This window comes from Phascolarctos cinereus, unplaced genomic scaffold, assembly GCF_003287225.1.
Source record: "Phascolarctos cinereus isolate Bilbo 61053 unplaced genomic scaffold, phaCin_HiC Scaffold_5;HRSCAF=322, whole genome shotgun sequence".
Classification (NCBI taxonomy): domain Eukaryota; kingdom Metazoa; phylum Chordata; class Mammalia; order Diprotodontia; family Phascolarctidae; genus Phascolarctos; species Phascolarctos cinereus.
In genome coordinates, this window is record NW_027555958.1 from 364039769 (window position 1) to 364053715 (window position 13947).

At 36.1% G+C, this 13947-nt stretch overlaps 1 protein-coding gene across 1 annotated transcript in view; it reads left to right on the forward strand.

Annotated features, from left to right (window-relative positions):
- USH2A (usherin) overlaps positions 1-13947 on the forward strand; it is a 962202-nt gene that overhangs the window by 199571 nt on the left and 748684 nt on the right. Inside the window, 1 exon segment of the mRNA XM_020982269.2 lies at positions 1015-1173. Within this exon segment, the coding sequence (XP_020837928.1) occupies positions 1015-1173 (159 nt within the window).

A 13947-nucleotide genomic window follows, 5' to 3' on the forward strand; every position in this document is an offset into this window, starting at 1 on the left:
TAGATAGATAGATATAGATATAGATATAGATATAGATATAGATATAGATATGTGTGTGTGTGTGTATAATATATGTGTGTGAGTTTGTGTGTATAGACACATACATATATATACATACAAAGAGGGAGAGAGAGAATTCTTTCAACATACAGAGTTTTGGATTAGATGATCTCCAAAGTCTTTTCCAACTTAAAGATACTATGATTCTGTGATGTAGTTATATAGTCATAAATATGGTATAATTACATTCCTCCTTTTGAATGGAAGCTCCCTGAGGCAAGGACTGTCTTTACTTTAGCTTCTTTTTCTATCTCCAGGGCTTAGCTCAGTCCTTGGCACCTAGGAAGAACTTATTACATGTTTGTTTCCCTCCTACAAAGCAATGAGATGGATTTTCCCATCTGGCCTTGGGGTATGCCGTCTCATCATTCAATAGTTACATTGAGTGTGTATGTCTGTGGCTTTGGATAGTAACTCTGCTATTTAAGATCAATAGCCATACATATCCCCAAATATGATCCTTTTTGCTCTGTGAAGTGAGATGTGAGATGACTGTTGCAGCAATGTAATAGAAAATTTCCTTTAAAAAGCCAAGAAATTACATTGCTTAAAATTTCAGATTTTCATTAAGCTCAGTTATATTGGGGTATAAGTGAATTAAACAGATGTATGATAAGCACTATCCATCTTTGGATAAACTCTGAAAACAAGGGTCAGGAAGAAAGCTCTTAGAAAATTTTAGCATTTATGATCATAGACTTTGGTGGGTTTTTCAAGTAAATTTATGTCAGCTACTTTGACCTACCGATTTGTTTTATGTTGATAGATAAAAAGCTTTGTTTCAGAGAGCTCATGATACATTAGCTTTGTTTATTAATGTCTTGGTAAACCACATGTCTTTTTGATAAAGTAATTCTGAATCAGAAAGACCTCTTGGCCGCTGATTTCACTCCAGTTTACTTGTGTGTTTATTGATTGCCTTTGTTTATAAATGCTCTCTTCATTGTAATCTAGCTCCATCCCAGCAACCTCCACCCAGAGGACAAGTTCAAAGTTCTTCTACTATCAATCTCTCCTGGCATCCACCTGATTCCCCAAATGCCCACTGGCTTACTTACAGCTTATTTAGAGACGGTATTGAAATTTACACAACTAAAGATAAGTACCCATACGGTAAGTATGAGTATTTGAAAATGAAACCATACACACTATATTGAATATTTAATCCAGAAGTTTCTGAAGAGTAGAATTTTGGTGATTTTTCTCCATTTCTTAGGCTTCATTTTCACAAATTATTTTTTAAATTTAATTTTTAATTTATAGAATAAACAAGCATTTCCATTACATAGTGCACTAAAAAAAAGATTGTACATGAAACTGCATACCTACTATGCACAACTTGCTATTTATTCCTTTCAAATATACAACAAAATTATCACATTTCTTTTTTCCCCCTCCCCCATGGCTACCATTAGACACAAATGGGTGTAAAATTATGTAAAATTATCCTATACATACTTCTACTTATTAACTCTTTCTCTGGATGCAGATAGCATCTCTATTCATTTATTAATTTGGTTATTTATAATAGACAAAATAACTCATTCACTTAGTCATTCTTAAAACACTATTGCTATTACTGTACAGAATATTCTCTTGGTTCTGCTCATTTCATTCTTCATTATTTCATGGAAATCTTTCCACATTTTTTCTAAAATCATTGAGCTCAATTTCTTTTTAAAAACTTTTTCATTAATTAATTTTTAAATTTTCAACATTGACTTCCACAAGGTTTTGTGTTCCAAATTTTCTCCCCATCTCTCTCCTCTCCCCACTCCAAGATGATGTGCATTCTGAATACCCCTTCCTCCAATCTGCCCTCCCTTCTATCACCACCCCCTTCTCTTATCTCTTCCCCTTCTATTTTGCTGTAGGGCAAGATAGATTTCTGTACCCCTTTGCCTGTATATCTTATTTCCCAGTTGCATGAAAAAACAATTTTAAATCTTCATTTTTAAAACTTTGAGTCCCAAATTCTCTCCTTCCTCCCTCCCTACCTACCCTCATTGAGAAGGCAAGCAATTTGATATAGGTTATACATGTGTAGTCATGCAAAACACTTCCATAATAATCATGTTGTGAAAGACTAACTATATTTCCCTCCATCCTATCCCATCCCCTGTTTATTCTGTTCTCTCCTTTGACCCTGTCCCTCCTCAAAAGTGTTTGCTTCTGATTACCCCCTTTCCCAATCTTCCCTCCCTTCTATTATGAGTTCATCATTTATGATAGTGCAGTAATATTCCATCACAATCATATACCACAACTTGTTCAGCCATTCCCCAATTGCTGGGCAGACAGATAAATGTATGTATGTGTGTGTGTGTGTGTGTGTGTGTGTGTGTGTGTGTATATGTATACATGCATATATATATATATATACACACATGTGAAAATGTATACACATTCTTTTACCTTTATGCACCTTAAAAATATAAGTAAATAAATAAATGTTAAAGAGCTCCATTTTGAAAAATGGATGGACTAAGACTCAATAATGAATCAAGAATCTTTAAGAGATTTTATATGTGGGATGTGGACTGTTTCAATATAACATTCTAATAATTTCAACAAATAGTTAATAAATAGCTAAAATATGCAAGGCACTGAGGATATAAAATCAAAGACTCTGTCCTTAAGGCACTTATATTCTTCCACTGGAGGGATGTATCATACCCACAGATAAGTAAATGGGAGATAGTTCAAGGAAGGAGACGGAACTTACTGGGAGCAATCAGGAAAGGCTTTCATGTAGGAGGTAATACCTGAGCTAAACATGAAAGGAAGTTCAGGGTTCGTGAAAGTGAAGAAGAAGCACATTCAAGGCACATAGGTCGGTTTGTATAAAGAAGTCATAGAGGTCAAAAGATGGAATATCAGCTATGAGCTTAATATAGTTGGAACATCAAGTACATGAGGGGAAAACTATGAAAAGAGTCTGGAAAGATAAGAGGGACCCATATTATAAAGGGATTTACGTGCCAATCTGAGGAACTTGTAGTCTAATATCAAGGCAGTAGAAATCATTAAAGGTTTTTTTTTTTTGAGTAGAGGAATGGAATGGCCATTCTCTCTTACGTAGGACAATTCTTTTGGCAGCTGTGTGGAGAATGGATTGCAAAGGACAAGAAGCTGGGATCCCTATGACTGAGAAGATGATTTAATTGGTCTAAGTTAGAAGTCTTGTGGGTATGAAATAAGGCAATTGTGTGAGCAAACATGTGAGATAGAATTAATAACTGTTAGAGAGGTAGAATGGACAAGACTTGGCAACTGAGTAGATATAGAGGTTGAAGGAGAGGGAAATCAAGACTGCTTGGGAGGTGATGAACCTGCATTGTGGGTTTGAGTGGTGAGTAAAGAAAGCAAGTTCCAGTGTGGGAATGTTGACTTTGAGATGCCAACCAAAAGGTCAGGTAGACATACTTCATTGGCTGCGATAATGTGGAAGTGGAGTTCAGGAAACGAGTTAGGGCTAGATACACACAATTGTGTGTGTGTGTGTGTGTGTGTGTGTGTGTGTGTGTGTGTGTGTGTGTGTGTATCATTTATATAGAGATGGTCATTGAACCTATGAGAAAGTATACAGAGAAAAAGTGAACAAAGTCTAGAACTTTGTGAGATGCCCATTTAATGGATGGAGATAGAGGATGATTTAGCAAAGGATACTGAGGAACAATGTGACAGGCAGAAGGAAAACCAAGACAAAACAAGGTAGCAGAAGCCAAAGGATGAGAAAATATCAAGGAGTTGTCAAAAGTTGCTGGTAGTCAAGTAGAAAGAAGACTAAGAAGAGGCCATTGGATTTAGCTGAAGTAATCAGTAATTGGAAAGAGCAATTTTGTTGGTGTTAGAATGTTGTTGGAAGTCAAATTGGAAAAGGTTGAGAAGTTAGTGGCAGATGAGGAATTGGAGGACTAGAAGTTTGTGAAAAGAAGGGATATGACAGTAATTTGAAAGGAATATAAGATCAAGTGGAGGGTTTATTAAGGCAAATGAGGCCTGGAAATGTAATCAGCATGGAAGCAGTTAGGGGATAAGAAGACACTGAAAATAAGAAATAGAATTATCAAAGATGCTAGGTTCCTGGAAGAGATGGAAGGGTATGGGGCACAAGGTCAGAGATTGGCCTTGACAAAGCAGAAGTTCAATTTCTCATCAGACACTGGAGTAAAGGAGGAGATAAAAAGCAATAACGTAGACCTGGTAGACAGTAGATGACTGCACCAAGGCTGTGGCATGGGTTTCATAGCTGGATGGAATGTATCTTAAAGGAGGAGAGGTTACTAACAGAAGGAAGGTATAGCATTGGAAATGTGAATTAATAAGTGTGCCTACTCCTTCATCCTGGACCAGTGTGTACACGGGCATGAGAAGAGTACTCAAAATTGAAGAGGGTGGCTAGGGATACAGTGTCTTCTGGGGGAGGCCAGATTTCCATGAGTTTCAAAGTAAAATGAATTTCAATTGAAGGAAGAGGGCTTTGGATGGAAGTTAAGGGTGGACTAGAAGATTTTGGACATTTTTCTACCCCTTTGTTTTATGACTCTATTTGTATTTTGTTGCAGTAAGTTATTCAATTTAAGAAACATTAGGAAGGACTTGAATCAATTTTTGCTTTCTACTGTATTCAGAACTTTAAAAATGAATGATGACTTGGAAAGTTATGTAAAACAGTGCTCAGTATGCTCTTGATTCTGTGTATACCCTTTTTGAAGTGGTTAAAGTCATGGTTCTTCCTACCATAGGTCGATGTCCTATATTGATTAACTTTGAAATGTCTGTGCAGCATAATGTTTTATCATTGTATATCACTGCAGGTTACATTTTGTAGCTTTATTACCTCTGACATGAGCCTAGGTTGTCCTGTTTATACTTCTTACGGTTATACTTCTCTTAAGTGCTCTAAGCTTTCTTTGAAGTTGTGTGGGGAAACTGTACTCAAAAGAGATGCAGATTGCAAAGGGAAATGAACATCTGTCTACATCTGCTATGTTGGCAATGTGGCCTAAAAACCTGCCACTCGAATGTTTGTTTTCTTCCAAATAACAGCATGATGCAGGTGTCCTGAAACTTCAATTTCCATGATAGTGGAAAAATATGTACAGAAATATTGGAAACCCTTCTAAAAAGTACATAATTGTACTTTGTAACTGAAGATCACTTATGAATGATGGTGTCATCCTTATATATGACCATTTGAGATCGTGTCCTATTTCCCATATAAGCTTTAATTCAGTGGAACAACTAAAGTTGAAAAACTGTCTGAAATACCTTTGTATCTAGAGACAGATTTCACCATGGCAACATAAAATGATCCATTTTATAGAACATTAAAAAAGGAATATAGTGCTTTGACACTATTTCATGATTGCACTCAGCTAGTATCTAAATAATAGTTTCTTACACAATAACTGTGTACTAGTTCGCTAATCAGACATTTATATAATCCTATTTAACAAGCCATTATTTTCTAAAACCACAGTTTTCGTGAAAAAGATTACAATTCTGACATTTCTTGACAATCACTGTAATTAATGATGTGAAAATCATCTGCATGATGGCATTTGAATAGTAAGAACAATTTGTTAATGCTGTCAGAACTTTGTATCATTCCAATAATACCCTGATGTTTATTACTGCAGTTTTGGTGTGTGTGTAGCATATGTAATATGAAAAGGAAACACCACTTATATACAGCTGGATGAATACAGATCTTTTGGTTAAATAAAAGAGTTGGAATTATGGTTGGAAGAGCATTGAACTTTTCAAGGAAAATTACAAGTATTGCCTTCAAAGAGAGCTTGATGTTTTAGATGAAGACATTATAGAATTCCTCATTAAAATAACTTTTGAACTTCTGCTCACTGGACTGATGGACCATGGGGTTCCCCAGGAGGCAACTCTCTTTGTCTAAGAGACAAAATAGACATACTTACTATGAAAAATGAAATATTTGAGATCTCAGATTCACTAGAAATAAGACAGAAATATACAAGGATTTCACTTCATTCTATTGATTATTTCTAATGTGGTCATTTTGAGTGCTATCCAGGAATGTTACCACATTGTTTAAGTTGAATATTATAGATAAGAGGATGTTGAAGAATCCTGTGTGGTTATTTCTTCCTTTTATGAGTCAGGAATAGGATAGAGTTCAGTCAGAGAACTGCAGAATCTAAAAGCTGGAAAAGACCTCAGAAGCCATCTAGTACAGTTAGTACTTAACCAAGAATCTTTTCTTATGGCATCCCTAACAAGAATTTTGTCAGTGTGCAGTGAAGGGGGACCCACTATGTAACCAAGGCATCCCTTTTCATTTTTGGACAGCTCTAAGTGTTAGGAAGTTTTCCTGACATTGAGTCCACATTTGCCTCTCTAATTTCTGTATATTGTTAGCAGTTCTGCCCTCAGAGGCTAAACTGAACAAGTCCAGTCCCTCTCTTGCACAATAGCTCTTGTGATGTTTGAAGATAATCTTTATATATTCCCTAAGTCTTCTCTTTCTTAGGTTAAACATCTTCAGTTCCCTCAACCAATACCAATATGACCTTTTCACCATTGGAGTCACCATTTGTTCATCATTTGAGTCATCTTCTTTTGTACATGCTCCAATTTGTCTATGAATTTCCTAAAATGTAGTGTCCAGAGCCAAACATATTATTTCAAATATGTCCTGAGCAGAACAGATCATAAGGAATTATATTCTCACCTGGCTGCCTTCCTTTGGACTTCATGCCTGCAGGAATCTCATCATCCTGTAAGATCACATGAGCCCTGGTCTGAAACCTCATCAGTACCATCTGTACCTTGTAGGCATCCTGTGATTGAAGGAAAGAAACAAAATGCTCCTCTCAAAATCTCCATTTAAGAAGGATACTAAGCCCATCCATCTATGAGTTTCCCATCTGGCTTCACTACTTTTGACCTTATTATGCCCCCCCCCATGCTGGGTACCTTCCCTTCTCCCCCCCCCCTGCTTTTCAGCTTCTTTTGTGTTATTTTTACCCATTGGATTGAAAGCTCTTGGGATCAGAGACTGTCTTCCTTTCACATATTTATGTCTCCAGGGATTACACACAGTGCATGGCATTTAAGAAATGTTTATTGACTGGCTGACTGACTGAAATGGTGGATGCCTCTGAATGTGCACCCTCGTACTTACATACTTCCTTTTCTGGTATTGTTGTTCTTGATGCATATTCTCCCATAGCTTCCTCTCTCCTGCCCCACACTAGCTACTGTGTCAGAGTCTAGCCTCAGTCAAAAGGTCAAAGAAGTTCCCCAGCATATGCCAAGAGAATATTCTACATTCATCCCTAGGGTCAGAAATTTTATAGTCCTTGCAAAATCCACTGTAGTTACTTGACATTCCACATCACAGCATCACCTCTGCAATACTAATCACAGTATTTATATTACTTGCAATTATACATAAAAATGGATATCAGCACTTAATACAACAGAGATGATTAATCTACATTCCCAGGAAACCATCTCAGGCAGCCATTCACAACAAATATATATCAACAATACTTGTAATAGTCACAGCACACTATACAGTAGTGCTTGACAGAATGACTCATTGTTTAAATTACACACCAGAAATATTAAGTGCATGTCATGGCAGTACATGAATATCTATAGAACACAAGCAAATATGCACAACAGCAAAGCAATAATAACACCGCTATGCTTACAGAATAACAAAGCATGAATCAATAGCACTGTAGATGCACATTAACAATAGAAATATGTAAAACTAACAGATAAGCACATGTGCAATGTATGCATGATGCTGAATAGACAAATATCCATGAACAAAATATAATAAATTAGAAACATACTCAAAACATGTGTTGATCATACATAATTCCATTTCAGGCATGTACTGCCTAGGGGATGGCCTGACTACCTCCTCCTTAATCCACAACTCTACCTATGTTGTAACTGAGTTCTGGGACTTGCATTTGGACCTCCCTAAACCTAATTAGCCAGTGGCACAATTTTGGATAGTTAAGGCCCTGATTCCCATAAATTTATCAAGTCTATCTCCATTGATCCTCACCATAACATTACTAGAACACAATTACAGAATCATGGGAATTTTAGAGTTGTAAGGAATATCTAATCCAACTCATACCTGAAAAGGAATTTCCTGTTGCAAAATATCTGCCAACTGGTCATTCACTTCTACTTGAAGGAAGAACCCCATTGAGGAAGAAATCACTATCTATTGATGCAACTCATTCCTATTTTTAATAACTCTAATTTTGAGTTAGTTTTTTATTGAATTCAAGGCTACACTTGACTCTGCAGCTTCCATGTTTTGCTCCTGGCTTTTCTTCTAGAGCCAGTGTATGTTGAATTCGTGACAGACATTCAAACATTTCAAAATATGTATCATGACTCTTCCCTGTCTTCTCATTTTCAAGTACAAAATCCTTAGTTTCTTCAGTCCTTATATTATGTGGATTCAGGGCCTTTTACCATCCAATTTAATCTACCCTGGGCACTTACCAGGTTATCCCTTTTAGAAATCTCTCTTTCTTTCCCCCTTTCCTTCCCCCTTTCCCTGTACTGACTTTCCATTCCCCGACCCCAGCAAGGACCTTAGAACTAAGTAGAAGGCTCAGGGAATTGCCCCTTAAATATCTCTCCATCTTCCCTTATTTCCCACTCCCCTCTTATCTCCTCCCTCTCCTCTTTCCTATGTAACAGCTACATCTCTCAATAGAGCCCACAACATTAATTTTTCGGCTGCTAGGTCACAATACTGATTCATACTGAAGGTGTAGTCCACTATAACCTTTCTTTTATTTTTTTAAGGCAAACTGCTGTGTAGCCATACTTCTTCCATCTTGCATTTGGAAAGTTGACTTTTTCAACTTCGGTATAAAACTTTACATTATTCCTATTGATTTCATTTTGTAATGAAACCCAATGTACTAGCTAGTCAAAATCTTTTTGGATCCTAACAGTCATCCAGAGTGGTCACCTATCCTTCCAGCAATACTTTTATCCAAGTCATTGCTAAGGATAGAGACTGAATCTATGATTTCATCAGTATAGGAAATTCCTGGATTGACAGTGGGATTCTACCAAGAAGGATGAGCGTCTTCTATGTAGCCTTCTGTATTGGAGACATGGCTTTCTCAGGGTCACACAGCCAGTTTGTGTCAGAGGCAGGACTTGAATCTTGATCTTTTTGGCTCCAAAGCCCAGCTCTCTAGAAGTCATAGATAAAAATGTGAAACATTGTAGTAATATTCCTATTTTTGGTGGTAGCCTTGTGACTTCAAGATGTCAGGAGCTCCTTACTCTTTTAATAAAGGCTGACCAGCAGCAGTATTTCCTGCATCGGAGAGAAGCACCACTCCAATCGGAAGGGAAGCCTAAATTCTTGCAGAATAGACCAGAATCTTTTGGAGTGGCTTGATCCTGATCTCATTAACTGTGATGGACCATAATGGGACACTAGCCTATAGAACCTGGCCCTAGTATTGGAGAATGGATTCAGAATTGTTCATCAAGAGGAAATGCTCACCTGGCATGGTGGGTGGTGGTGCTGGTAGAAAAGTCAGGCCTTAGCAATATAGTGGAACAGAACCCAGGCCCACAGCAACAAGCCTTTGCATGCCCAATGATGGGCAGTTCTGTCCTGGCACAAGATAGGTAGGGCAGACAGTGTCAGCATCTGAGATAGCACTATCTCTGGTACAGGTGGGTAGCAATTTATCTCAGAAGAATGAGGAGAAACATAGGCCCTAGCAGTGGTAACCAGGAAACAGAGGAAAAGATCTTGGCATCACTAGGAGTGGAAACAGCAGAGGGTAGAACTGGCCCAAGCAGCAGAATGGAACCCAGTGACAGAAATGTGGTAGGATCATGGACAGTGGGAAAAAATAGATATTCTGTAATATATTGTTTGCTATAATCTAAGACTGATTGGCCCTTATATAGTGCTGGTAGCACAACACTCAGTGATCATTGTACAGTCACACCCCCCCCCCACCCTGCCTGAGAAAGCTTCAGGACCAGGGGGTGCCATTGTTTGGAGGGACTTACTTTCTGGCAACCAAGAGATTGCCAGAGGTAGAAGAGTCTAACCCATCCCTCCTTCCAAAATGAGGGCCGTCTATTAGAGACTTCTCATTGGGCAGAAATGTGTATTTATTTCCCTACTGTCATGGAACTCCTACGGAAAGGGAGATCTCGCCTAGTAGGCCAAGAACATTGCTAGTACAGGATAACTCTCCTTGACTGATGATGACAGTCAGCGCCTATGCAGGAATGGTGGTTTTTGCTTTTGCCGTGATGTTCTTTGTGCTATTCCCCTTATGGTCACTTTTTTTTTTTTTAACATTGAGAGACCTACCGGGAATGGTACAAATTTGGCATTTCCTACCATATAGACTTGATCATTAAGATTTTGGATTTAGTCCTTCCAGAATGGAGGACAGGAGGGAATGAAGCCTGGGGTTTCTGGTCATTGTTCTCTCCTATTCAGTCATTCCTCCACAGAACTGTGACAATGTTGTGTTTTGGTTTTGTTATGATTCTGTTTTAACTTTCCTTTTTCTTCTTTAGTGCTGTATCTATAAGGCTTTTTGAATACAAGAGGTCGAGGCTAACTATTAATAATCCTAAAATCTTTTAAGTGGAGGAAGGTTCTCTAGAAGACCTTAAGAGTCTTACCACCAAGTGGAGTCCTGTGGTAGGAGTAACATCCCAGTCCCATCTCATGAAAGTTTAGGTAGCTTTTTCTCAAAAGTCACAGAAACCATTCTTGATACTTGATTGGCTCCTAACTCTAAAGGCCCAGGCTTTTGACATCACTTCTGGTTGCCTGAGAACAACCACAAGTTGCTACAGTACCCTCTCTGTTTGGAGTGGTATTAAAAATTATGAATATCTCAGACAAAGATACTTTGCTAAACTGAATCATTTCAAGGTGGCCTAGATTCATATACTGGATTAACATCTTTCTCCTAGAATGACTGAGTAAATCTCCTTTTGTTAACTGTTGAATGACCTGTGAATATCTCAATTGATTCTAATAATGATCATAGATTAACAAAGGTCTGGCCTGTTAGATTCAGCCAAGAAACTTTGTTGCTTATACTCCCAGTACTAGTGGGTTTGGATAAAGGGGTTTGAATGATTTAGTAACTTTTTTTGCATGAAAAGTTTTCTAAAGTGTTTGAAAAAAGAATCACAATATCAGTAGGAATGGTTGAATTGGCTTCTTTTCCCACAGCCCTACTTTCTTTTTTCTTATTTTGGGTGCAATATGATATCTCTGAATTATTATAATTTACATTTCTCTGATTATTAGATTTAAACATTTTTTAGGTTGATGGTTTGATTTTTTGAAAATTGCTGATGTCCTTTGACCACTTTTCTATTGAGAAAATTTATCCTAATTTATAGTTTTGTATCAATTTCTTTGGATAAATTTTGGGTGTCATTTATATCACTGCTATATTCTACATTATTTTAATATTTTATGTATTACATAATTGTTACAACTATGATTTTGTTATTAATATGAATAATTATGCTTGTGATTTTTCTAATGTTTTAATATTCAACTTGATCTTAATTTTTTGCTATAGCTTTCCCCCCCAATTTTTAAACACTTTCATTCAAAGTTTTGAGTTCCAAATTCTATTCTTTTCTCTCTCCCTCACCTGCCCCCTCCCTTAGATGATAAGCAGTCAGATATAGGTTATACATGTGCAATTATGTAAAACATTTCCATATTAGTTGTTTTATATTATGATGACACAAATAAACTTAAAAAAATGAAAGACAGAGAAAAATAGCATGCTTCAGTCTGTATTCAGTCAATATCAGTTCCTTCTCTGGAGGTAGGTAGTATCCTTCATCATGAGTCCTTTGGGATTGTCTTGGATCATTATATTTCTGAGAATAGCTAAGTCATTCACAATTCTTCATCGAACAATATTGCTGTTGCTGTGTACAATGTTCTCCTGGTTCTATTCACTTCACTATGCATCAGTACATGTAAGTCTTTCCACATTTTTCTGAAATCATCCTGTTTGTCATTTCTTATACCACAATAATATTCCAGTACAATCATTTACCACAGCTTGTTTAGCCATTCCCCAATTGATGGGCATTCCTTTGATTCTCTATTTTTAGCCACCACAAAAAGAGCTGCCATAAATATTTTTGTACAAATAGGTTCTTTTCCCCTTTTTTGGGATTTCTTTGAGATATAGATCTAGCAGTAATATGCATTAGTAATAAAACTGGTTTATGATTTTATTTTTCTGATTTGTTTCTTCTTAGTTTAAATATTTAGGGGTACATTATTTCCTAAAGGAAAATTTTTAATGGCCTTCTTTGCCTATCATTGCGAACCATTTACATAATACATTGATCTTTACATTTTTAATATAATTCATTTGTAAATTAACATGGACTCAGATGTTTTCTTGCAAAAGTTGATGAGATTATAAAACTAGAATTGGAAGAGACCTTGAAGATCATCTAGTCCAATCCCTACATTTCACAGATGATGAAACTGAGTCCCAGAGACATTAAAAGATTTTCCGAAGGTTACACAGGTAGTAAGTAAGTGGCAAAGCAGGGATTTGAACTCATGACATCTGATTCCCTTGCTCCCCTAGTACTCTTTCTGAGAAATTGTTATCTCTCAAGTTCACTTATGGCTTGCACAATTTCTCTGTTTAAGATTAGGTTTGGACTTTCTACTTCTTGTATTGTTAATTTGGTTGTTTACTTTTTTTTGCAGATATTAATTGCTTTCATCTATCTTTTTTATTGAGATTTAATTGATTTTTTAGTTTTTGATAATTTTCTTTATTTCCTTTTCGTTGTGAATTCCTTCTTTTCACTTTTTATCTTGGTAAATTACTTCTCACCCATTAAAAATCAAGTTAGCTAATAGCTTATTGAATTCTTTGATCTTTTCCCTTTTAAAATTTGTTTACTTTTCTTTAATGTAAAATTTATATTGTTCTTTTTATTATTATTGTATTATTAAATTGATGATTTTATAGTCTGAATATTTAATTTATTAGTCTTCTATTTACTTTGCTAATGTAAATATGCATTTTCTGTTAGAGACTATTTTTGTTGTAACCCATGGATTTTGTTTTGTTATTTTATTACTGCAGGGCATTTAGGTGGAACAGTGGATAGAACATTGGGCCTAGAGTCAGGAAGATTCATCTTCCTGAGTTCAAATCTGGCCTTAGACACTTATTAGCTCTTTGACCCTGGGCAAGTTACTTAACCCTGTTTGCCTCAGTTTCCTTATCTGTAAAATGAGTTGGAGAAAGAAATGGCAAACCCCTCCCATATCTTTGCCAAAAAAAAAAAAACCAACAAAACCCTAAATGGATCACAAAGAATTGGACAGATAGAAAATGACTGAACAACAATTTATTGCTATCCTCTTTGATATTAAAATGTTATTTTTTGATTTTGACCTCAATATTTGGGATAACATTACATATTATCCTAAATGGATAATAAATCTTTATTTTTTGCTCATATTTTGTTATTGATCAAAACCTTTATTCTGTCATGGATTATAAAAGATATGTATAATATTTTTGCCTTTCTGCATTCATATTTTTTCTTATCACATCAATTTTTTGTAAAAATGCTTTTTGTTGCTCATAATTAAGTCTACTTCTTATGATTCCCATTTAGTAATCATGAGTGGTCTATTATACCTAGCATTTACAATATTCTGTTTAGATCTGTATTTTCCTTCTTGTTTATCTTTCTGCTAATTTTGCCAAGAATTTAAAGGATCATCTTGAAGTCACATGGTGTTGTCTTAATTTCTAGCTTTATTAATTTATTTTTTATATATACATGTTTTAT